The sequence below is a fragment of the Pelophylax lessonae genome, assembly GCF_965119305.1.
Source record: "Pelophylax lessonae genome assembly, chromosome: 7".
Classification (NCBI taxonomy): Eukaryota; Metazoa; Chordata; class Amphibia; order Anura; family Ranidae; genus Pelophylax; species Pelophylax lessonae.
Genome location: NC_138774.1, coordinates 213,645,775 through 213,672,050, shown reverse-complemented (window position 1 = coordinate 213,672,050; position 26,276 = coordinate 213,645,775). Strand labels below are relative to the sequence as shown.

The window sequence follows — 26,276 nt, the reverse complement described above, 5'->3', positions numbered from 1 at the left end:
TTGTTGCATGCTAGTCTGATATGGAAAGTGAAGAGGTTACTTTCCTATGAAAATTCTCGTACAACAGAATTCAACTTCAGAAGTGATGTCATGTGTTGAATTGTTTAGTTCTGCTCTTACGATTTTTTTCAGACGAAAACTGTACTAATTAAAATGAAAATCGGACGTTGTGTTGACGTACGATAAAAATGTTATAGCCTGAACATTCATCTTTTGTGTTGTACGAAATTTCATATTCAGCTATCGAAAGCACTACACTAACGATCCGAAAATCGACAGATCGCTCGTTGGACAAAATTTTACTTCCAATTTTTCTTATCGTGTGTACGGGCCTTTAAACACATCGGAATGTGACTGCTGAAGAGCCCAATTTTAAAAAATGGAAAGAAAAAAAATATATATATTGCATGGAAAATGTCTGTTCTAGGCTCAGCTTACACCTTCCTGGAGAAGGCAGGAATAAGCACTGCCTGGCACTGGGCAAGACCAGGTTGTGAGAAGGAACGGGTCATCACCAGCAGTCTGTATTTACATCAAGTTTGATGAGGTGGGTGCCCTTAGTTATGAAGTGCAGCTATCCTTTAAACATAGTCATAATAGTTCCTTTTGGAAAGGCCTGCTTGTGATCATAGCCTTAAAGCAGAACTTAACAAAAGACTGAGCGCAGGCAGGCTGTTATCGCAGAAGAGACATGCAGTACCAACCTGACAGCTTGCAGTCTTCTGTGGCATATAAACGGAGCTGTGCAGCTCAGTTTACATTGCCGGCATGATCCCTGTGTGCGTGCACAGGAGTTATGTCATTCCATGCTGATCCGTGGAGGTGGCTGAAGACCACACCATGGAGAAGATGCCAGCATGGACCCAAGCTGTTAGAGTAGGCAAGTTTAGTTCTGATTTACTGGGTATTTTCTAGGGGAAGAAACGAATCTGGTAAATCGGACCATATTGCAGGTTAGTACATAGAGGAAACTGCATATCATTCAATTACGGTAGTCACTATGCTAAGCCCCCACTATCAAAAGTGTCTGAAATTAGAACAGTCTGTCTTGCTTAATGCTTCCGTTGTGTGCTGTGAAGAAGGGTTTAAAGAACCATCTTCTCCCCCACACACCCATTGAACACTTTAAACAATAATAAACTGGCCCTCTCTAGCCATGTAGATAAAGCAATGTGTGCAAGCAGCAGCGGACTTACGACAGCACCGGGGTCCTTAGCACACTGGCTGTGTCCTGCTGGCTAAAAGAATCTCAAGACATCTGAAAGTAAACCTGTCATAAGAGGAAAATGGGAGCTGCCTTTTTTTTAAAAGTTCTAGATACCTGGCAGTCATGTTTACCTACTAGAACCTTCTGAGTCACAAAAAAGGAATTCCAAGATCTTTCCTACAATCTATAATCTGCATGCTTGCTTGGGGTGACTGATTTGTCAGGCGGCCAGGCAACAAGCATTTTCAGAAGGAGCTCCTCATTATTCACACAGCAGGACTGGCCTGGGTCAGCTAAGGGTGCTGCTGAGCTGAAGTGGATTCATGTGATGGCAGGCTTTGACTACTTTCACACACAATGGACTTCATCTACATTTTTAGAGCTTGGCCCCCTGTGTGCCTGTCATGGCACTCACAGGGGTCCGGCCATTCTGGAACTATTCAGCCTTTATTATATCATTGACTCCATTGCCCACCAAGTACCATTTAGGATTCTGAATTGCGAGAATTAGGCAAGCTGGCCATTTCTGATGACCTGAAAATTCTGGTTGCCTGTGTTATACTTATCCTCTGTCTGCAATACTTCTAGAGTCACTGATTGGGAAAGTCAGTCAAGTCAGAAGTCGTGACCTGCACACTTGTTCCAGATCAGTGATGGGAATTATTGAAGCCATTGGATCAGTTTGGCAGAAAAGAAACCAGCATCTTCATAGGAAAGTCATCATTCAAAGTCTCCATACTTCTTCAGTATCTGTTTTATTTGACATAAAAGTTAACCGCAATTCAACATGACCTATGTTTACTGCAACTGGGTGCTAAAAAGCTTGCTAACAGTTGGCTTTAAATTGCTACTTGCTGAGTAGATTGCATTGGTTTTGTTTGTGTCAATTTTGGTTGCTAAGAAACTATGGCAATATATTGTTTTTTCCCTTTTGTTATTTTCATTTTCTGACTTAAACATTTTGGTTTAGTAGTCAAATTAGGTATTGGTTTAATTAGCCACTAGATGGAACTGGTGAGCCAAGTGAATTCTCCACTAGGGCAGCTGGCATGCTAGCACAGCCTTCACCACCAGAGGGAGCTGATGAGCTAAGGAACCTGGAGGATGGAGCTCATGGGACATTTTTCTGCTCTATTGCCTCTAGATAAATGACTGTTCTTGCCCCACAGACTGGAGATGCTCCAGAAGAGTGTCAGGACTTATTGTGGACTGGATGCTTCCACTTCCACATGCATAGAGTTAATAAGGACAAATCGTTATATTTGTGTTAACCCTCTTGGAGAAAGAAAACAAAGACTAATTGAAGGTAAAATGAAGATTCAGATTAACATTTTCATTATTACTAGACTATAAATCTATGGACTGTGGACGTGGCATTGAATGTTTTCTTGAGTTGTGGTATGGACTTGGATTTCTTGCAGGTAAAATATTGTTTTCTGTAGGTAAAGGATTGAGGGGTGGAGGTTTAATGTAAATTTTAATAGTTATAGATGATTATACAAGTCTTTAGCAAGACCTCTTATGTAGAATGTATAGTAACTGAATGCAATTTATTCATATGTACTTTAAAATAGACCTAAAAATGATGAGAGGACTCTGTAAAAATGATGAGAGGACTCTGTAAAAATGAGAGGATCTGTGGATTTTTTTTTCAGTCTGTACCTCGTTAGAGAAGATTACTAGTGACACAAGAAATCTCATTAACCGAAACAGGCTGCATTTTTTTTTTTTTAAGAGGTGGGAAAATGTCACATCTTTACCCTGTCTGTGTTCCCCTTAGGGCACGGGTGTCTAACTGGTGGCCCTCCAGTTGTTGCGGAACTACAAGTCCCATGAGGCATCGCAAGGCTGACAGTTACAAGCATGACTCCCAAAAGCAGAGGCATGATGGGACTTGTACTTCTGAAACAGCTGGAGGGCCTCCAGTTTGACATCCCTGCCTTCGGGGAAATTGGCCTTCAATCCCTTTGTTGATGTTTTTGCCAAGACAGGAAAAGAGGTGAAAATGATACAGACACCATTAAATACTGCAGGATTTATAACCCGAGTCAGATTTCTGCTTTAGGATGCCTATACATGAAGGCAGAACCGATTCCCCCCATATTACTACTGAGTGCCGGTTCACGTTTGTGGGTTGCGGGAACGCTGCGAATATACAGCGTGTTCCTACATCGCATCCGCACCCCTGGCAGTTCACACTGCCATATGCGATACGCTGGGGGTGTCAATTAAAAGTTAACGACACCCCCAGATCAGATCGCATATTGCAGTGCGATCTGCAAGTTGGCACAGAATTGGATCGCACTAGTGTGAACTACCATGTGATCCGATTCTTGCACCGGACCCTTTTTTTGGTCCGCAGCAATTTGGTGCGATTGCGGTGGGAATTCAGCCATACAAACTGTATGGCTGAACTTACACCGCACAGAGATCGCATGTAATTTTAGGAGCAGTGCCCTCCGAATTACATGCGATCTCTGTGATCGCACAAATGTGAACCGGCACTGAAAGCTGACAACGTTTTAAAAAGCCGTGTTGGTAAAACAAAAAATAATAGGATAGTAAAAGGTAAAAAAGAGAGACTACAACGCTCTAATAATGAGTATTAACCCTGCTAAATTTTCTTCGTTGGGGGAGGATTTTATGTAAATAGAGAAATGATTACACATCTCACTGGACAGCTACGCAACCTCACAAATATAGAATAAAAAATAGCATTTTAGATGTAGAATATATAACTATAATGAGGAAACGCTTCCGACTTTTGTACATAGGGTTCGTTGACTAAAGGAGTTGTTAAGGCAGAAGTTTTTTTTCTAACTTAATGCATTCTATATATTAAGATAAAAAGCCTTCTGTATGAAGCAGTCTCCCCAAATACTTACCTGAGCCCCCATCTCTATCCAGCGATGTCCATGAGTCCCTCAGCCGCCCGGGACTCTCCCTCCTGATTGGCTGAGACACAGCAGTGGTAGCCAATCCGGAGAGAGAGAGGAGGCGGGACTAACCAGACACAGCGCTGCAGCTCAGCTCGGGTGCCCCCCCCATTGCAAGCTGCTTGCTGTGGGGGCACTCGACAGAAGGGAGGGGCCAGGAGCAGCAAAGAGGGACCATAGAAGAGGAGGATCTGGGCTGCGCTGTGCAAAACCAACTGCACAGAGGAGGGAAGTATAACATGTTACAAAAAAAAAAAAAAAGAGACTTTACAATCACTTTAACTACTTACCAGCCAGTTTACATCAATAAACCTCTTGGGCAGCAAGTGGTTTTACCAGAAGTATGGCTCGTTTACCCTGGTATTGTTACCTATAGTCAGTGATGGGCTTTCATGTAAAAGTGATCTGGGTGGCTGTATCTAAATTACTTTTACTGTGCTGTTCAAACAGGAACCCTGGGATCTCTGTAAGGGGTCTCATCAGCTGCCCATACAGGAATATCCATTGCCCCATCTCCTCTGTGATGAATGAAGCCAGAAGTGATGAGGAATGAATCACTTCTGATTTTAGAGCTGGCTCTGCCTGTTACAGCCAGGGAAGCATCTGATCAAACACAATCTGTGTGTATTCAGATGCTATGAAGGGCAGGGGAGATCTTGGGGTTCTTATAGAGTTGAAATTAAATGAAAGAAAAGAAATTAAATGAAAAAAAAGAAATTAAATGAAAGAAAAGAAATTAAATGAAAACAAGAAATTAAATGAAAAAAAAAAAAATTAAATGAAGAAAAAAATTAAATTAAATGAAGAAAAAAATCAAATTAAATGAAAACAAAAAATCAAATTAAATGAAAACAAAAAATCAAATTAAATGAAAACAAGAAATCAAATTAAATGAAAACAAGAAATTAAATGAAAAAAAAAATTAAATGAAAACAAAAAATATTTACATAAAAAAAGAAATTAAATGAAAAAAAATATTTACATAATAAAAAAACACAAAATAAATTTATAACACCCCTGGGCTCACATGTAAATGCAAGCAAAGCAGTAAGGTCCAGCACATATATGTAAACTGTGATTGCATTATACATTTAAAGGATTGTTCTGAACATCGGAGTGAGAGCAAGAGCCATAGCTCTTGATTAAAAGCCTTTAGGCCCCTTTCACATGGGCGCCTCCGCTAAGTGAAATCTGCTTGCTCAGCAGGGGATCTCACTGCTTGATTCCCGCTGAGCAGGTGGATTACCGGTCTGTGCTCAGCTATCCAGAGTGGACACGGACACAGTCCCGCTTTCCGCTATGGGGCAATTGGATTGAAATGGACCACTTGTACATTTCCATGCTATCTGATTTGCCAGACGGATGAGGAATAGGACCACCATCTGCCCCTGTTTTTGGTGGACAGGATTGGATGGTGGCAGGTGTTGCTAACATCAGCCACTCCATAGAAGAGACTAGAGGGTCCGATCAGGTCTGCCTAAAATACTGACAGGTGGACTGATCAGACAGCCCGTGTGAAAAGGAGTCTTACAGGTTATCAGTTGAGAGTTAGGGCTCTTTCACACACGGAGTCAGTCAGGCGGACTCTGTTTTTCTCAGCGGAGGGATCGATCTGCCGATCCCCGCTGAGCAGGAGGATGACAGCTGTGTCTCCGCGCTGTTTGCAGAGACACAGCTGTCAGGTCCCCATGCATCTCTATGGGGGAATCGGATGGGATCCGATGTCCCATAGAGATGCATAGGGTGACCCTTCAGGTCCGCCAAAAAAACTGATGGGTGGATCTGAATAGCCCGCCTGTGTGAAAGGGCCTTTAAAGAATTTCTTTGAACAATTGTAGATACCTTGTAGTTAGTCGTCATTTGACAGGTGTTCACAATTTTAAATCTTGACCTGTTTGGCATCTATTTACTCAATGCAAGATCAATTTTATATTTTACCTGAAAATTGATATATTGTGTTTGTACCAAAGTCCATTTAAGTATTTTTTTTTTTCCCTGAAAATATGAGTTTGATAATAGGCTATCGTAGCACATTTTTGTGTTTACTGTGCGACACAAAAATTTTGAACAATCACCATTTTATTCCCCAGGGCCTCTGCTTTCAGATAAATATAATTCCTGGGGATTCTTCTATGTGATGTTTTAGCAAACAATGGAAATTTTTACGTGTATATGAAAAATGGCAGAACTGCCCTGGAGAGCAATGTGGTTAAAGCTTTTGTTACTAGAAAGGTAAAGGCAGCTCATGCTGTGACCTGTAAAGGGGCATCTGTATCCCTGTGGCGGTGTTCTCATGGATCGAGTAATGTAGGCAAAGAATAGTATTGCAAGCAGAGCTCACCTACTCCATGAGTGGATCACCATAGGGATGTGGTATGTGCTGTGTACAACTAGAGACTGAACATAGCTTCCACTATAGTGTACTCCATTATATAAACATGAAGGGGACATTTATAAATATTGTATGGAATTATTTAGGCTGAGCGATATAAGTATTCCAATATATTTATAGGTAAACTAACCTCTGAAATGTAATCCTTTGTATGGATAGTTTAATTTGAAGGAGAAATAGGGGCCTCTTGGGCTGTACCTCCCCTATGGGTCACAGGAGAGCACTGAGTTTTGCACTCCTGTTACCCAGGTTCAGCCGACAGCGGACTAAAGCCCACTGTCGGCTGATGTCACAGAGCTATTAATATAGGGATCCAACTCTGATGCCGGAATCGGCAGCTGGCTCAGGCTCTTAGTGAGCCATTGAGAGCTGGGCACTCTGCTGGAGTGCTGGAGGGGAAGAGAACCAGTGACAGTCACCGGCTCTCTGTTCACTGAAAACCGAGAGTTGAGCGATCAGCGGTGATGTCTTTGTTCTCTGTCATACAAGCAGCGAAGGGGGAGGGGGGGGGGGGGAGAGACAGACACTGGTTTCACCTTGGTGAGTATGATTGATGATTGATTATTTTATTTTAATCCTGTAAACATATATTTTATTTTTGCAGTGTATACCTTAAAATTGGGATGTGATTTACATTAGCAAGTGTGTAAATGAGTTTTCTTTTTGTAATAAAAATGAAATGTCAACAGGGGATTATATTATTATATGCCTATGTACAGGCGGTCCCCGGGGTTACAAACAAGATTAGGTTTGTTCTTAAGTCGAATTTGTTTGTAAGTCAGAACAGGTACATTTTTTAAGATTATCTCCAGCCAAATGAATAATTTTAAGTTTTTTTGGATAGCATAGGGAAGGTTAACACCCCTTTCCAAGGACATTTGTTTTGCTGTCTGTACCCCTGTTCAGATTTCCTATCACTTTCTGGATTTTTAAAATTGTGTGTTGTTGTGGAAACAAGGATTGGTAATGAAACTTCAGTGGAGACACCTTCTTCCCATGAGAATTCTTACAGGAGTAAATTTCCCTTCCTAGGGGGAGATTTCTACTCACTTCCTGTTGTCTCCCTTCGTTTGTAACCCGGGGATCGCCTGTATTTCCATATTGCACTTTGCTTCATTTCCTATTTAGGATATATGATGTGTCACATCCCAAACAGAACTTAAAGCGGAGTTCCACCCAAAAGTGGAACTTCCGCTTTAGGGAGTCCTGACCCCCCGACATGCCACATTTGGCATGTCATTTTTTTGGGGGGGGAGCGGGTACCTAGTTTTGACAGGTACCCGCTCCCACTTCCGCTCGGAGCGCCGCGGCGCCCTGAGCGGAAGTTCTCCTCTCCCCCTCCCTCCCTGCAATCTTCTGGGACACGTCAGAGGTCCCAGAAGATTGCCGGCCAATCACGGCGCGCGGCGCGACTCGCGCATGCGCAGTGGGTACCCGGCTGTGAAGCCGCAAACTGTTACAGCCGGGTGCCCACAGCAGTGATGCCGGCGCCGAGGGAGAGGATCGAGGCTTCCGGCGGCCGCATCGCTGGACCGTTGGACAGGTGAGTAAATGGCTGGAACTCCGCTTTAAAGGCACACAATGCGTTTGATCTCTGAGGGAGTTGACATGTAGATTGTAATCATGTCACAGTCATTATATACAAAGTTGCTAAACATTTGTCTTTTTTTGTTTAGTTTTAAATGTGCCTCATTTCCAGTGCGGCTGAGGACATCTGGTCAGCCACTAGTGCCAAAGGTCTACAGTGAAATAGAAACATGTTGGGGGTCTTATGCCTTAGTAGAGGAGAAGTATACCCAACACTATTTTGGCTGTTCTCCATTCCTGGGATCACAGTAGTGCAGTGCTGTTCTCCATTCCTGGGATCACAGTAGTGCAGTTTGTTCTCCATTCCTGGGATCACAGTAGTGCAGTTTGTTCTACATTCCTGGGATCACAGTAGTGCAGTTTGTTCTCCATTCCTGGGATCACAGTAGTGCAGTTTGTTCTCCATTCCTGGGATCACAGTAGTGCAGTTTGTTCTACATTCCTGGGATCACAGTAGTGCAGTTTGTTCTCCATTCCTGGGATCACAGTAGTGCAGTTTGTTCTACATTTGTGCGACCTGTTTTCAGCTGACTGTGTGCTAAAGCCCTCTGTTGGTATCTTTGTAGAGCCTTGCACTGGCTCTGTGACATCAGCCAACCATATAGTTAGGATCCACCCACATGCCTGAGGGACACAGCAGACCACCTGGGGACTGATGGTCGCTTTTTTGTTTATAGTGCAAAAAAAAAAAAAAAAAATCGCACAGGTGATCAAGAACCACCAACAGAAAGCTCTGTTTGTGGGAAAAAGGACACCAATTTTATTGGGATACAGCACCGCACGTCATTAAGGGGGTAAATCCTTCTGGTCCACATTTGGTTAAAGTGGTTCTAAAGGCAGAAGGTTTTTTTTTTTTTTTTGTATCTTAACCACTTAGGCCCCGGAGGATTTGGCTGCTAAGAGACCAGGCCCTATTTTGCGATTCGGCACTGCGTGATTTTAACAGACAAATGTGCGGTCGTACAACGCTGTACCCAAACTAAATTGACGTCCTTTTTTCCCCCACAAACAGAGCTTTCTTTTGGTGGTATTTGATCACCTGTGCAATTTTTATTTTTTGCGCTATAAACAAAAAAGAGCGACAATTTTGAAAAAATATTTTTCACTTTTTGATATGAAATTCTCAAAAAAAAAAAAAAAATTTAAAAATCTAAAATTTTAGGCCAATTTGTTTTCTGCTACAAGTTTTTGGTAAAAAAAAAAATCGCAATAAGCGTATTTTGATTGGTTTGCGCAAAAGTTATTGCGTTTACTAACTACGGGAAAAATGTATATATAATTTTTTTTTTAAACTAGTAATGGCGGCGATCTGCGTTTTTTTTTTTTTTTTTTTACTCGGGACTGCGACATTGCGGCAGACAGTACTTGGGGGTACCAGTGACATTACTACAGTAATCAGTGCTATAAATATGCACTGTTACTGTCAAAATGACACAGGCAGGGAAGGGGTTAACTTTATTGGTGATCAAGGGGTTAAGTGTGTCCCTAGGGGTGTGATTCTAACTCAGGGGGTGTGGCTTGTTAGATCATCACAGAGACATGCGATCATACATAGTAGGATTGCATAGCCTCTGTGATAATCTAAGGAGAATGACAGACTGCTGTGTTTACATCAGCCGTCTGTCTTTCTCCCTCTGCAGCGGGAGATCGTGAGTGATCGGCGGCCATCAGAGCTGCCGGTCACATGCGCTAGCTCCCCAGGGAACGAGCGGGGGGCACTCGCTCGTCCCCTATAGGCAGCTGAGCGAGCGATGTACGGATACGTCACTTTGCCCAGCAGCGGTAGAGTGCTGCAGTATATGTGCGCTCGGCGGGGTAAAGTGGTTAAAGTATTATACATTAAGATTGAAAAAAGCTGCTGTGTGCAGCCAGCCCCCCTCCGATCCAGTGATATTACACAAGAGACTCAGCTGTCTGGGACTCTCTCTTCTGATTGGCTCCCTCTTCTATCAATCAAACTCAGTGAGCAAATGAGGAGGGAGGGTGGGGCTGAGCGCAGCTCCATGTCTGAATGGACACACAGCTGTGGCTCGGCTCAGGTGCCCCCCCATTGCAAGCTGCTTGCTGTGGGGGCATTCAACAGGCGACCAGAGAGAAGTGGAGGATTTGGGCTGCTCTGTGCAAAACCACTTCACAGAGCAGGTAAGTACCTAACATTTTTTTTTTTTTTTAAAACTAGACATTAAAGTTTTATATTAATTCCACTGAAGGTGCTTAAAACATTAATATGCATTAATAAGATTGTTATAGAGGGTCCTAAAGAAGTAATATGTGCTGCTGGTGGAACAGCCATTAAAGTGAACTTGTTGCTTTGTTACAGGTCCATTCAAAGGTAATGCTAATCAGTCATCCCATGAAAATCAGCAACTGGTCATTGTGATGTGTGGCAGCATTACCATCAAAGTAAATAGGTGAAAAGTTCATTGAGGAGCTTGGCTTAAGGCTTTGATCCTACCCAAGCCTCACTTAAATGCCTAGCTAGATAGTGTACCAAGATGAACTCCCTGATGCCAGTGCTGTAAGCAGTGATCCACAAACTGTGCTCAGTTTTTATCTACCTGGCCTTTGGGGGGTAAATCAGTGTATGTGCTTTTGGAGCCATTCATTTTGAATGGCTCCATAAAGGGGTGTGTGTTGCTTCAAATGCAACCTGCACCAAATTTGGCATGTTGAGGTGTGTCAGATTAGGCAGCCCACTTACAATGAAGGGGTTGTGCAATGTACCCACAAGTCCTAAAAATGTGCATGTTGTGAAACACAGCGTTGCAGAAGCATTTTTGAGTTTATTTATTGGGGGTTTTTTTGTCATTATCCATTGAAACAGAGGCAAACTGCCCCTATATTTATACTTGTCTGTATCACCTTCATCACCGTAACAAAACTATTTATGATGATATTTAAAACTGATTTAAAAGTATTACATGGCTTATACAATACATGAAATTAAACACTTTTTTACAAACTTTGTTGCATGAAAAATAACTGTTTTAACAATGTTTGGAGTTGAATAAAATTTATCATGATCTGTTCGCTCATCTCATTATTGTAATTTGGTTTTCGATTCATCTACACATGGGCTTGTCACTGGAAATATTTAAAGAATTTGTAATTACCTGCCTCTGTTTGGTATTTGATAGGAGATGGCATACAGCTGATTAATATTACCCAATCTCATAAGACCTAGTGAACAATTTGGAAAGTAATCTCCAAAATGAATTCCCTCGTAGGACACACGCACCCAAACACTTCACATAGTACAGAGGTTGCTAGGGCTCCTTGCGCAATTTCTGCCCCTCACATAAGTTGCCCTGACACCATTCATCCTTTTGGCTATCTGGAAGAAGGTAATTCTTCCCAATGTCCACAAGTGTAAGGAGCATTCATCCCACTGATGAGTTGTAAATAATAATTTTTAGCAGGGGTTCCCTGAGACCTGAAAATTATTTCAAGGGTTCCTCTGTGTTGAGAGAGGCTGACATATAGACAAGCAATTCCCAGCAGTTTAGACTGCCCATACATAGGACAGTCACATATTGGTAGCACCTGACCCCCCCTGTCGGGCAATGTGTCTGCTCAGCACTCCATAAATCTGCAAACAAAAAATTAGACTTCATAATCACGTGCAGGCAGTATTTATTTGTACAGATCTCAAGAAGGGAAAAAAATAGAACAGCCGACGTTAGAAAATATAGGGCAAGGATTATGGAACTTGAAACAGTATTGCTGGCACCCACACGGGGGGAGGGCTTTTTCAGACAATTTCAAACAAACTTCATAACATCACTGTTATTGTAACTTAAAACCTGTTTTTTGCCTTGCAATGACAAGCCCCTCTCACTAACCTTTGTTTCATTGCATGGGATTAAAAATAAATTAGGAGCGATGGGTAAGTCCTGTGTAAGTGGAGTTGGAGCTTACACAGGACTGTAGAGTGGTTGCTGCTTCTTCCATACCCAGAAGTACTTAGTGTTTCCTGATATAAACAGTTGTGGTGGAGCAAAGCAAGTATGTGCTGTTGGAGATGTATGCAAAATGTCTTGCTTTTACACTAGGTGTGCAAAAAGTATAGTGTTTGCATCCAGAATGGGCAAAAGTGTTCTGGCATGGTTTCTTAAATTAACACTTTTATACATTTGAAGTCTCCTCAGAAATATCACATTTTCCGATCACTTCCCTTGGCAAAAATCATAAAATGCATTCTGTAAAACAGCCTAGAGAAATGGGTGTCAATAAATAGAGAGCCTGCACCCGTTTCTGGAGGCAAAATTGACTAAATGAAATACTTGCAATCAAAATTTTTTAAGTTTAAGACCTCATTGGTTTTTATTGCTCTCCTTGGGGAAACCAATAGGAAATCCTTCTATTCCTGAACCAGTGACAACCAAAGCATTTTGGGAGATCTCCTACTGGGGACACCTGTTCTGTGACTAACCATCAAAGCTGGGATTTTCTATGAGTTTAGGCTGGTTTAAACTCTCTTCTTGTGTCACCAGTACAAAAAGTAAAGCTAAGTGTCTCCATTAAGAGACTCTGCAACAAAAACAGTCAGATTCCAACCTTCCACAACTAGAAAAACAGATTACATAAAAAGGAATCCAGGAGAAAACATTTTCTATTCTTAAACATACAAGCTCTTATAGTTAAGATGCTGGAATTTAAAAGAATGCACAACAAGAATTTAGGATGCCACAAAATATAATGAAAATAAATATACGCTAATATTAAACTGACAAGTTTCACAGGCCCTTCTGTGGTCATCTGAAGAGTTTATCAATAAAGGAAAATCCTCCTGAGCGCCTTTAATGTCTTGGTGACTGACTTACTTCTGGATGGTGCTGTCTTTTTCCAAACATTCTTAGTAAAAAGGACACCAAAAGATCCAGAGGACTCATAATGGACACATACCTCCAGATAACATTCTAACTGCAATTTTATGTCATGTTCTTCTGCCCATCGTAATCCATAACACAACGCAGAGACCAGAATTTGGTGGCTGGATGCAGGCATAGCCAGATTATAAAAAAAAAAAAAAGATGTGGATAGCTTCTCAGCTCATGTGGGACGGCAGCCAAGAGCTAGACGCCAGCAGATCCACGGAGCTGCGCTGGGATTGGGGTGAACGCCACACTTTAATTGTAAAGTCATCGCTGACGCTGAGCAGCAATTCCTGATCCACCGGACAGAAAGCCACAGAGTTCACTACGTCCTCATGAGGCAGCTTGGCTAGGCAGACATTGTAATGACGGTCCCAGATGTAGCCGCAGCGATCCTCTGCTCCACTGGACCAAGACAAAAAAAAAAAAGCTTAATTAGTAGTAGCCTTTTTTACAGTATGAGAGAAAAACGAACTTAAAACAGCGCTAAACACCTACATATGAATAAAACGATTTTGTAGATAGTAATAATTAAAATCATATGTGTGTGAATAAATTAATTAATGTGCAGCTGCTGTGCATCCAAGACAATTATTGGAAAAAAGTGTACAAATTATTAAACAGCACTGGCAACCAACATGTGATATATAAATAAATGATCGAATTGATATAAACAATACTGGATAAAAATATCATAAAAAGTCTCTCATATAAATTAGATATAATATATTAAAGTGCTCAGGTGCAAATCTTTATTCTACAGTGCAGATAATAAATAAAGGTGCTCAGATGCAAATCCTTCCAGATATACAGGTGCTCTCATGAGTGACCCTCCAGGTCCCCTACTCACCACACTGTAGATAGATATATCAGCGTTTGACATAGACTGATGGGACTTGTGATGTCCGAGCTTCAATGTTTCATCCAAACTATTAGGGAAAAGCCTCTGATGGGATTGCTCCAGTGGGATGTAGATCATATATCCCGATATATGTGAATGAAAAGAGGGGCCAGTAGTGTAATACATTCAAATAATATAATTTTATAGTCCCCCAAATCTTTATATATACTCACAAGAAAGAAAGTTGAAATTCGCATTGAAAAAACAAACAGGAACGCCGCAATTGGCGTGCGTTCCACAGAATCCAGGAAGCCCGACCGGAAGTGACGTTGCGTGGCTCCACGCCGGAAATACGTCTTTTTTTTCCGGCGTGTTTTTTCAATGCAAATTTCAACTTTCTTTCTTGTGAGTATATCTAAAGATTTGGGGGACTATAAAATTATATTATTTGAACGTATTACACTACTGGCCCCTCTTTTCATTCACATATATCGGGATATATGATCTACATCCCACTGGAGCAATCCCATCAGAGGCTTTTCCCTAATAGTTTGGATGAAACATTGAAGCTCGGACATCACAAGTCCCATCAGTCTATGTCAAACGCTGATATATCTACAGTGTGGTGAGAAGGGGACCTGGAGGGTCACTCATGAGAGCACCTGTATATCTGGAAGGATTTGCATCTGAGCACCTTTATTTATTATCTGCACTGTAGAATAAAGATTTGCACCTGAGCACTTTAATATATTATATCTAATTTATATGAGAGACTTTTTATGATATTTTTATCCAGTATTGTTTATATCAATTCGATCATTTATTTATATATCACATGTTGGTTGCCAGCGCTGTTTAATAATTTGTACACATGTTTTTTACAGTATGCTGCTGCATCAAACACATGAATTATCTATAATGATATTGTATCCCCAGTCTGCTGCTTCTGGAAAAAATATCCCCTTCCGCGTTGCCAAATACTACCCTGAGCAGCTCTCTTCTGGCATTGATTTAATAGCCGCTGCTACTGAGAAAAGTCGCACCACCGGCCCGCTCTCTGCACAATTCAGAGAGCTTGTATTATTAAAATTCTCCCACAATGCATTGTGTTCAGTCAATAGAGGAGCAGCAGTTAAAAAGACAGAACATGATATATTATGAGGCATAATACAAGCTCTCTGAAGGGGCGGGCGCATTTGTACAACTCATTACTGTGGCTGCTGTAAACTCTCACAGGGCCAGAAGACAGCCGCTCATTATCTGGTGCCTATGAATATTTTTACAAAGAGCAGCAGCCTGCAAGTAACGGGATACACACCTTTTACATTTTGTGGCGATGGAGCACCAAACACATTAAAAATGAAGTTTACATGTAACTAAAGTCATTTCAAGTCAAACTCCAGGGTTCTGCAATAGGTAAATGCACAATTCGATTTTGGGTACTAGAAAGAGCACTTTTCATTACCGAATTGTACCCTCCCCCAAGATTCAAAACCAATGCCCAGAGCAGTCTCTCACCTTATGCTTCAGCAGTTGCATGACCTCTGATGTCATCAAATACAGTCCACAAGCCCAAAAAATGGGGGATAGCTCTCAGTAAAACAGCTTTTTTTTTTTTTTTGGGTACCCAAGCCATAAATGAGCATTTAATGGGGCAGCCCCATTGCATGTGAGGATTCCCCACCCCCAAGATAGGCTTTAATAGAGTTCAGCAATAGCTGCTATATATTAATTACAACTAACCTTTAAAGCGGTTGTATACATAAAAAAAAAAAAAAAAACCTGCAAGACAAAGGCATAATGAGCTAGTATGCAATGCATACTAGCTCATTATGAAATACTCACCTTAGAACGAAGCCCCGACAAGGACCCCCGGACACCGCTGTGGGAGCTGACATGATCCCTCTGCGTCTCTTCCGGGTTTGGTGGCTCCGGCGCTGTGATTGGTCGGAGCCGCGATGACGTCACTCCCGCGCGCACGCACAGGAGTCATTGTTTGGCAAGGAACGCCGAAGGTCCACCGGACCTTCAGAGCGCGCATGCGCCGCTCGCGTGAGCAGCTGCATGCAGTGAAAATATCTCCTAAACCGTGCAGGTTTAGGAGATATTAATTGTACCTACAGATAAGCCTTATTATAGGTTTACCTGTAGTTAAGTGTCAAAAAGTGGGATACTACCGCTTTAAAGAACATGAATGTGATTTTAATTTCCCACAATGCAACTTATTAAAAGTATATTCCCATGAATTCAGGTAAGTTTACAGCTTTCTTACAATTGAATAGAGAGAACACAAAGAATCTGGTCTGGAAAAACACAACTCTGCAAAGAATACCTTGCTTCCAGCATCAGAGGCATACACTGGATACTAAAGAGTACACAGAGTCTGAACTGCAAAATATTCTACAGATTGTCCCAGCTATTAAAAAGGTACAACATTTTTTATATAAGCCAAATGTTTTATTTCAAAGCAGCAGTAGAAAAGAAGTGGCAGCTGTATCTGATCAGGCAGCACAGGCACTTTTTATACAAAAAATATTAGGAAGGCTCTATAGTTATTCCTCTAATCTCACCTGGCCACAAAGTCCTTGCTAACATCAAGAAAGATGAAGAAGCACTCGTTATTTGGGGTGTAGGCACGATGAGCTCGAAGGGGCTCCTTCACCTCCCTCAAGGTCCGCAGGTCAAAGACTCGTAATTCTATTTCCTCGGCGATGGGCGGAGGATCCATGGGATTGGAGATCACGCAGTCACGAGGCCAGGGTCGGCTATTGACATAGAGATACCTATCGAGAAGGGGTGACAGGAGTCAGCAGTCGTCTTCACACATTCCACATAAGAAATTTTCACTTAAAGCATATGTCAAGGGAAAAAAAATAAGCCGTCCTTAAAGACCCTGTAAGGACAGAAAATATCTGCTGAAGGGAACTCGACTCTAGTGGGAGCTGCCAGAGTTTGTTTTGTGAACTGAGTATTGACTGTCCTACACTATTTAACAGCTCCCACCCAGCCACAGATCTCTACAACATCAGAGCCAATTTTCCTGTAGCCCCAATAAAAACTAGGAGGGATGGATCTGAGATAACACACAGGAAGTATGCGGGGCCACAAAACAGCTCTGAATTTATAACAAGTTCAACTGTTTTTTTTTTGTTATTAGCCAAATATAGAAAATTATTCCCAATGGTATATACTAAACAGACCAAAAAAGGAACAAATCTAAGACAAGTCCATTTGTTCAGGAATACATACACTGGGCTTCATATTCATAGACCCCCAAGTTATGGGCTGGTACCTTCAGGTGACTGGACACTGGCAAAGCTTTGGAGGACAAGCTCCCTATAATCTACCCCATTCTGTCAGCTTTTTGCTAGCATCCTAAGGTGATGGAGTGAAGAATCCAAAGTAAAATAAGCTAGTTAGGCTAAGTGATTCTCCAATCAACTCCTCACTGTCTTCTAATACAATATTAGAATCAGGGAATTTAGATCAATGCAACCTTGGTAAAGTCATGGGACCCACCCAGACCCATCACTGTGAGGACAGCTTGCGATGTTGCTTTGGGCACAGGGTCCTGCTTTGGGGACTCTCACCTTTGCACCTGGTGCAACCCGTTTAGTTTGCTACAGTGTGATAAACAGGTCTGGGGCTATGGCCCATCCCTATGGGACCCAGACCTTGAAGACCAATTCAGAGCTTTACCCACCAAGAGAAGCAAAGCTTTGACCCTATCTGAGGACCAGCAACATGGGTAAGACAGGGGTCATCCTGTTTATTGTACCATTGCTGTAGCTCTGCAGCAAGCTTGAGACATAGCTGTATATAATAATCATTCTACATTAAAACCATCAGGAAACCAGGTATGCGCTTGGAAAATGTACACTGTATAAAAGTGAACAAGTTTCAAATTTGGCACTAAAACCACTCAGAGCCGAGTCTTCTTCGGTGGATGACCAGATGTTACATCACAAGTTGCAAACTTTATCTCCACTTTCAGCTTACTCCATGAGTACCCTACAGGGGAAGTCCCCTGACTGATAACAATAGCAGAAATGCATGCAAGAGAGCCAGGGCAAAAAATCAGGCAAACATTTGCTCTGCTGAATGCCTGCAAAACACTTAAAATAGGGTCCTGTTCTGATGCAAGGGAAGCATTGTCACTGTTTAGAGCCTGTTCACACTGGATCACTGGTGCAGGACCAGCACTGCATTTGAATTGCACTGCCCTTGCGATCTGCAGATGGTGTCAGTGCAAAGTTAACCACGCCCCCAAATGCAGGTTGTAAATGCAGTGCAGTTTATCTGCTCTGGATCGCATGATACAAAAGTACCATGTGATCAGGTTACAGTGTGTTTTCAAAAGTGTGCAATTCACATGCAGTTCCTAGTGTGAATGGGCCCTAACACTGGTCTTGGCTCCGATTCCAGCTCTATCTCGGACATTAACTAAAGCATAGTACACATGGGCTGAATGCCGGGTAACATTCGGCCAGTGTGTGTGGCAGCCTGTCCAACAGAAGCCTTATGGGCATGTTGGAAAACCAGAAGCCAACCGGCTCCTGATCAGTGCGCTGGCCATAATGTTCTGCTGGGTTGACTGGAAAAAAAAAAAACAGATAGTGTGTACTAGGCTTTTCTGCAACTATGGCACAACTTCACGGACAAAATTGCTATAACACAGCCATCACTGTCCAGGGCTCAAAACACCAGGCTCCTTCCCCAGCTCCACTGTCTCTACCCAAGTAATATCCGGATGTAGAAGAGGTAGACCTACTGTAGAACGAAGCAGAGATAGTGTTAGGAGGCTGAAGAAGATATCTGACAGACAGGCTCCTATACAACTGATGTTACACATTCACGCAATATCCTTTCCAGTGTTAATAGGCTGACTTCTACTGTGCGTAAAAACCTCAGCTTTGTCACACTCAATTCTTCTCCGTCTCATCATACCCCTTTGGATACTAAAAAAACCTGCCAAGTCTAAACACATTCCCCATTCAGGAACAAAAAGAACGTCACTGCAGAACAACTTGTTTTGTACTGGAAAGATTGTCATTGCCAAGCTCTTTTCAGTGTAAAGAGAATTCATATAAAAGTGGGCTGTGTCAGTAGCAGAATGTACGGAATGAAGATGTTCCTTCATTCCTACGTTCTGCTGATAGAAAAGTTTTAAATGCTTTTAAAGGCTCTCTTTACTCTCACAGGCCCAGCTCCATAATCTAAACTAATGCTGCAATTTTTGGTCTGCCAAACTGCAGCTAATTGGACAAGGGCAATGAACAACCACATGATACTATTGCAAGACCGTACTTTGTGTAATTATCCTCTGCCTTGCTCGTCCTAGAACAAGTCATGACACACCTCTCCAGAAAGGCTCTGATTTCTGTTCACATACACACAATCTTGTGACTCAAGCTGAAGCTGCTTGTAAAAGATGACACACATGCCCTTTAAAAGGAGGACATCTATTTGGTAAGTAAGGCACTTGTCAAATATATAAAAAATATGTCACAGAAGGAAAGGTTCTTCTTCCACAGCAGAATGTTCCAAAATCTCCTTCCTTAAGAGCTTCTACCTCCTCACAACAGAGAGCACATCAACACTGTTAATTTGAACCAACTTCTAAGCCAAAGATCGGCCCTTCCTTTCAGCGCAAGACTTGGAACGCAAAACCCACTCCAAGCCCTCTTCCCAATGAAGAGGTGCCCTAGATGTCTGGTACAGCTTACCCTTTTTTTGGGTCACAGACACCCCTTACTTGTGGGTTCAATCAGGGGTTTCAAATGGGTACAAAGTAGAATTCAAATCTCTACCTTCACTGCTTTCTTTTCACACCAAGGGAAATCTGCTAAGGGAGAGTCAGATTTACAGAAGATCCTAAACCAGCTCTTGTCTCTGTAAGTGGTTGTTTCCACACCTCTTGGGGAACAGGATCAAAGTTATAACGTTTTGCAAAGAATCTGCAAGGTTAGTTACTGCCTTTCTGAGACAAAGCAAAATATTTGGCATCTTTAGATATCTGCACATTTCCATTTACCCATCTCATCAGCACTTTGCTGTAGATAGGCCAAATGGTAGTACGACAAATTGGAAGTGTTTGTCTTCTACAGCAAAGGGTACCTAGATGACCTTCTGAAGGACTCCTCTCCCTACCAGCTATCTGCAAATGTCCATAGATTCAGATACTTCAGGTTTTTGGTTGAGTAACTGCCTTCCAAATATCTGCTCTCTGACGTTTCCAATGTCTGGAATACTTGGGCCTAATTCTAGATATAGCCCAAGCAAAGGTTTATTTTTCCAGAAAAACTGCTCTCTTTCTCAGAACTCATGCTCGCTCCTTCAGATCAAAGAGACACCTCTCTGTGAGATTTTCTATTAGAGTTCTGAGGCTCATGGTGGCCTCCTTTAAGGCTGTTCCATTTGCCCAAGTCTCTTCACCATCTCCAACACAACACCTTGTTGGTATGGAACAAACATGCTCCCACTCTCACTGCCTATGCGCCTGTGCATCCCAGCAAGGAACTGCCTAACTTGATGAATTTCCATCCCTTGACAATTGGAAAGTTGTTTCTACCATACTATAGGAAGCCTTTTAACAACAGTTGCTAGCTTCTTAGGCGGGGGACAGTGTTCCAATCCCTCAAAGTTCAGAGAACATGGTTATGCACCCCATCAACATCTTGGAGATCAGAGTGATTCACATGTAGGGAGGAAAACAATCCAGTGAACACAAACTCGGGGATAAGGGCAACAGGGACACAAGGGGGGCACGTCTGCCACGTGAAGGGAAGGGGGAAAGATACGTGGATGTGTCCAACCAGGACCAGAAGGGGGAATCCAAAAAGGGATTACAGTTGGTAAAGTAATCTCCTCATGAACAGCTAACAGTTCCAAACGCATAACAGTAGTTGTTATAGGGTGGCATCCGCCTGCCCAGGAGTATGATGTAAACGACCAGTCCAATCGGCAATAGCCCCCCTCAGACATAAGGGGGGGAAGAACGTTAGACATAAAGGACCAAAGAGAAATGCTCACGGGGCCCCGTGCCTAGGAGAAGGGGCAGCTCTTAACGTCCTACCATTAGCATCTAGCCATTGGGCTGCTGCAGCGGGTTTGTCAAAAAACAGAACTTCATCTCGAGCAACTCTAAGCTTGGAGGGATACAGCATAGCATATTGGCATATTGGAGGTTGAGATCCCTGAGCCTTCTTTTCACATCCCCAAACTTAGCCCTCTGCTTCTGCACCTCCGCAGAGTAGTCCGGGAACAGAGAGATTTTAGCATTATCAATGACCAGTTTCCCTTGCATACCACTAGCCTTGGAGAGGATGGTATCTCTATCCTTGTAATTGAGAAGTTTAAAGATGAATGTGAGAGGGGGGGCAACAGGAGGAAGCGGACGCATGGGAACTCTGTGAGTCCGCTCAACAGAAAACATGGGGTAAAGGCGTCTTGCCCAAAGGTGGAGGTGAGCCAGTGTTCAATAAAGGCAACAGGATTCTTTCCCTCTGCTCTTTCAGGGATTGCAATCGCTCTAACATTATTCCTTCTCATCCTGTTCTCCAGGTCATCAAGTCTAGCAGCCTGCTGTGCAGATAATAGTGCAGTATGTTTGACTTCCCTCTGCAGGGGGACCATGTCGTCCTCCAGGGAGCTAACCCTACCCTCCACTGCTGATGTCCTCTCCCTTAACTTCTGCATGTCATGGCGTATAAAAGAAATTTCTGCTTTTACCCCTTTCAACTCAACAGTAAGGGCTGTAATAGAAGTATTGCAAGTGTTCACAGCCGCCATAACATCTCTAAGAGTGGGCTCAGCGTCAGGCGAGGGGGAGGATTGCAGCCAGGCCTTGTCTGTACAGGCCGGTTCCCAGTCATTGAGCTGCCCAGAGATGTCACCCAGGGGCACCGAGCCATCCGCATCAGAATGAGAGTCCGGTGATATGTTCGGTGAGGCGCCAGAGGAGGGACGGACGGTCCCGAGAAGCTGGTTTAGCAAAGAGCTTCTGAGCTGCCTCCAGGTATGTATCCTTATGGGAAGCGCGCTGCGCGGGAGCGCCATCTTGGGCCTGTCCGGCCGTGACATCTTTCCCTCCTTCGGGCGCTTGTGCATAGCGGAGGGGATCAGGGCGACTCACCGGAGCTCCACGAACGGTCAAGGATGTCACCGGGTCCTTCGGAGGTAGGTAAGGTGTCAGATCAGGCTGGTATCAGGATAAGTAGCAGGAGTCTCGGCAGAGCTAGCGGTGCACACGTCTGCTCACATCCGCAGTTCGGCCACGCCCTTGGAGATCAGAGTGAGAAAAATTCCTCTGCTCCACTAGACCACCCCCTTCATCAGGGAAACCCAATCAGACAATATCATGGCTGTGGCTCAAATCAATCACCAAGATGTTACCAGGAGTCATGCAGCCTTCAAGGATGCAATCCTTATTTCATGGTTGGAGAATCACAGTCCAGTAATCACTGCTGCCCCACATTTCAGGAATTGGAGGGCAGATTACTTCACCCATCACCACCTGGACCAAGGGGAATATACCTTTAAACCGGACATCCCCAACCCGATATGTCAGAAATGGGGGATTCCAGAAGTGGATATCCTAGCATCTAGGTTCAACAACAAGCTACCTATATTTGTGGCCAGACCAAAGATCCTCTAGTGCTGGCATTGGATGCTCTGATTCCTCAAGTGCAACTTCTGCCTCAACTACTCCAAAATATATAGCATTTGAAGAAACCAATAATTTTTAGTGCACCAAACTGGCCCAGAAGAACCTGGTACACCTATTCTGTCCTCCAGGAAAAAACCCAAGGCTTTTTCCAAACGGGTCTTACCTGCTGATTCAAGGCCCACTGTTCCCTCCTGCGTTTCAGTAACTGGCTTTAAATGGCATAGCTGTTGAAGCCCAGGTCCTGAGGGATAGAGGGGTCTCTGAGTCATCATCCCCACCTTACTTATAACACAGGAAAGCCACTTCCAGAATAATCGATTGCTGTACCTGGAAATCCTTCTGGTGTGAACACAGGTAATCCCACAGTTTACTCTGGACTTAGCCTTTCAGGCTAAGGCCAAGTTCTGGTCAAGAAAGGTGCACCTCAGGACCTCAATCTGGTTATCTCTGCCCTGCACAACCCACCCTTTTTAACCTATCAGGGAACTCCCCTTTTTGATGGCAATCATGCCAGACATATCTCTGAGTTAGCAACTCTCTCTTGTGAGAAACCATTCTTCACAAAGATGACAGTTTTTGGGCAAAAGTCCCTCCTTTCTTGTCAATCTCCCACCTCAATGAAGACACTATCCTTCCCTCTTTGTGCCCTGCTCCAAAGCACCTAAAAGGAGATTGTTCTTTACTGCCTAGACGTGGTCACAGCCATCAGAGTCCACCTCAAAGCTACAGCTTATGTTAGGAAGACAGACTCCCTATCGGTCATATCCTCAGGACCTTGCAAGGGACACCCTGCTTTAAAAGCCACCATCGCTGGGTGGATAAGACAACTCATCTCAAGAGCTTACACTTTAAAGGACAAAGCACCTCCTGCATTAATACATGGCTACTCCACAATGGGAGATTTCTGGCCATTCTAACATCAAGCTTCTGTTATATGAACTTCATTTCATCTACTTGTTATCTCTTTGGAACTGTATTGATGGTCTTATCCCTCTGTCTTAGCCTTTGGTGTTACGCATGGTTTATGGACTTTAGTTCTCTATACGAGTTCACAGTTCTGCACATTTAGCACGACTCTTGTTTTATATTATCAAGCTTCTGTTGCCCAGCCAAGGCCGCCAGCTGGTTTTCTGTTCATACTTTTTCAAAATTCTACCAGGCGTACATCCAGTCTTCTGCACATGCAGCTTTTGGTCACAAGGTTCTTGCAGCGCTCTCTGATTTTGGTCTGTTGACCTTTGTTATTGTAGGGCCTGTCGGCATAGTTCATTGCTTTAGGATGTTCCAGGGTCAATGAATATCAAGCCTATGTCTTGCACTGTACGATTCAGCTCAAAATAAATTTGACTTGTCTGCAAATTCCATAGTAGAGTACGGGACACAGGCCACCCAGCCTTCTATTCTTGTGTTACTTTTGCATTGCTTGCTACAAAACTGAGTTCTCACAGGGTGGGTAAGGTTATAGGGGGGACACCCGAGGGGGACATGTCCTCCAAAGCTTTGCCAGTGTCCAATTATATAAATGTACGAGCCTTTAACCTATGGTCTATTATTTTTAGGCCTGTGTGCTGTACTATACTCCAAAATATGGAATACAGGTAAATGAAAATTATTTTTTTTTTTCAGAAAACAGATCAGTAACACTAAAACTAATATGTTTTGTTACTTGGAAGTATGTTATGTAAGTGGACCAGAAAATTCGATATTTTACTTTTGCAACTCTGCTGTTTAGCTTACTTTGTTAAGCTGCAATTGTAGGCTAAAAGAATATAGTTTCCCTCCTGCTTGCTTCATTCAGCTGCTGGGAGTGAAGAAAAATAGGCAGTACTTCCGGGTATAGAGGAGCACGGGACTTGCTCTCCTTTTCACATGATAGCACTGGTAATTGGTAGCCCAGTGCTTTTACACAGGGATGGGGACAGCCCTCAGTAAGCTCCAAGTCATCACTATAACACATAACCTCAAACTAACAGGAGGGAAGTTCAAAACCAACCTGAGATAAACAATAGATAAAATAAATATAGATATAAAAATAAATGAAAGGGACAGGCTTGATGCACCCTTTGGTCTTTTCCTGCCATCACTTTATGTTTCTATTTGAATATACTCTTCTAACTCTTCTCCTGGATCACTAGAAGGGACATCAGCTGTGTGTAAAACATTACCATTTCTTCGAACCATTTTGGCTCAGGAGGAAAATATAAAAGGTGTGTTGAGAAAGTACCTGTGGTCAGGAGACAGAGCCATGCCAATGATGTGTCCATGAATGTTGATTACATGGTTAAGAGGGTCAAAGAATTCATTAGGGCCACGAATCTCACCCAGCACAGGTCCTTCTGTGGTCATCTGATGAGAAAGGAGCTGCATAAAGCCTACAGAAAAACAAATACAATATTAGATTCTCTGTAGGTTTAATTCAGAACACAACGACTTCAATCGGATCTGCACTTTACCCATACTTGGGAATTTACATTTTGCGATTCTATTTTAAATTCCAAAAACAAGGGCTGTATTTCTTATTTAAGGATTGGGAGTAGATCAGCCCTTTATACTCCTAGCCCAGATTTACATCCTGAAACACTGGTTTACAGCACAGATACCTCTTAAAGTGGTATTAAACCCAAAATGTAGTTAAAGGGGTTGTAAAGTCAGATGGTTATCTTAGTCCAGTCTATGCATTAAGATAAAAAGCCTTCTGTGCGCAGCAGCCCCCCTAATACTTACCTGAGCCCATCTCTATCCAGCGATGTCCACAAGTGCCTCAGCCGTCTGGGACTCTCTCTCCTGATTGGCTGAGACACAGCAGCGGCTCCATTGGCCCCCGCTGCGGTCAATAAAACTCAGTTAGCCAATCAGTAGAGAGGGGGTGGAGCCCAATGACAGTTAAAGTGTCTGAATGGATACAGGCTCAGGTGCCCCCAAAGTTTGCTGTGGGGGCCCTCGACAGGAGGGAGGGGCCAGGAGAAGAGGAGGATCTGGGCCACTCTGTGCAAAACCAACTGCACAAAGGAGGAAAGTAGAACATGTTTGTTATTTTAACCTTGTAAGGACCAGGCCTATTTCTGACACTTGTTTTTTACAAGTTAAAATCAGTATTTTGCTAGAAAATTACTTAGAACCCCCAAACAGTATATTATATATATATATATATATATATATATATATATATATATATATATATATACACACACACACACACACATTTTTTTAGCAGAAACCCTAGAGAATAAAATGGAGATCATTGCAATACTTTGTCACACCGTATTTGCGCAGCACTCTAACAAACGCAATATTTTTGGAAAAAATACACTTTTTTTAATTAAAAAAATAAGTAAACAGTAAAGTTAGCCCAATTTTTTTCTATAATGTGAAAGCGAATGTTACGCTGAGTAAATAGATACCCAACATGTCATGCCTCAAAATTGCGCACGCTTGTGGAATGGCGACAAACATTGATACTTAAAAATCTCCATAGGCGACGTTTTAAAAATTTCTTCAGATTATCTGTTTAGAGTTACAGAGGAGATCTAGTGCTAGAAGTATTGCTCTCACTCTAACGATCGTGGCGATACCTCACATGTGGTTTGAACACCGTTTACATATGTGGGCGTGACTTGCGGAGGGAAAGGGTGCTTTAAAAATTTTTTTTTTTCTTATTCTTTACACTGTCCCTTTAAAAAAATAAATAAAATACATTTTGATCACTTTTATTACTACTACAAGGAATGTAATTATCCCTTGTAATAGAAATAAGCAGGGCACGTCCTCTTT

General features: G+C 42.6%; 1 protein-coding gene across 2 annotated transcripts in view; it reads right to left on the bottom strand.

Moving 5' to 3' along the window:
- Window positions 1-13,152: 13,152 nt before the first annotated feature.
- Window positions 13,153-26,276, bottom strand: part of FBXW5 (F-box and WD repeat domain containing 5) — a 37,734-nt gene continuing 24,610 nt past the window's right edge. For both annotated transcript variants that reach the window (XM_082264028.1, XM_082264029.1), the window contains exons 7-9: window positions 24,730-24,877; window positions 16,408-16,620; window positions 13,153-13,401 (exon numbers count right to left, since the gene is read on the bottom strand). In XM_082264028.1, coding sequence (XP_082120154.1) covers window positions 13,170-13,401; window positions 16,408-16,620; window positions 24,730-24,877 — 593 coding nt within the window. In that variant the 3' untranslated portion in view covers window positions 13,153-13,169. The remainder of the gene's footprint in view (window positions 13,402-16,407; window positions 16,621-24,729; window positions 24,878-26,276) is intronic.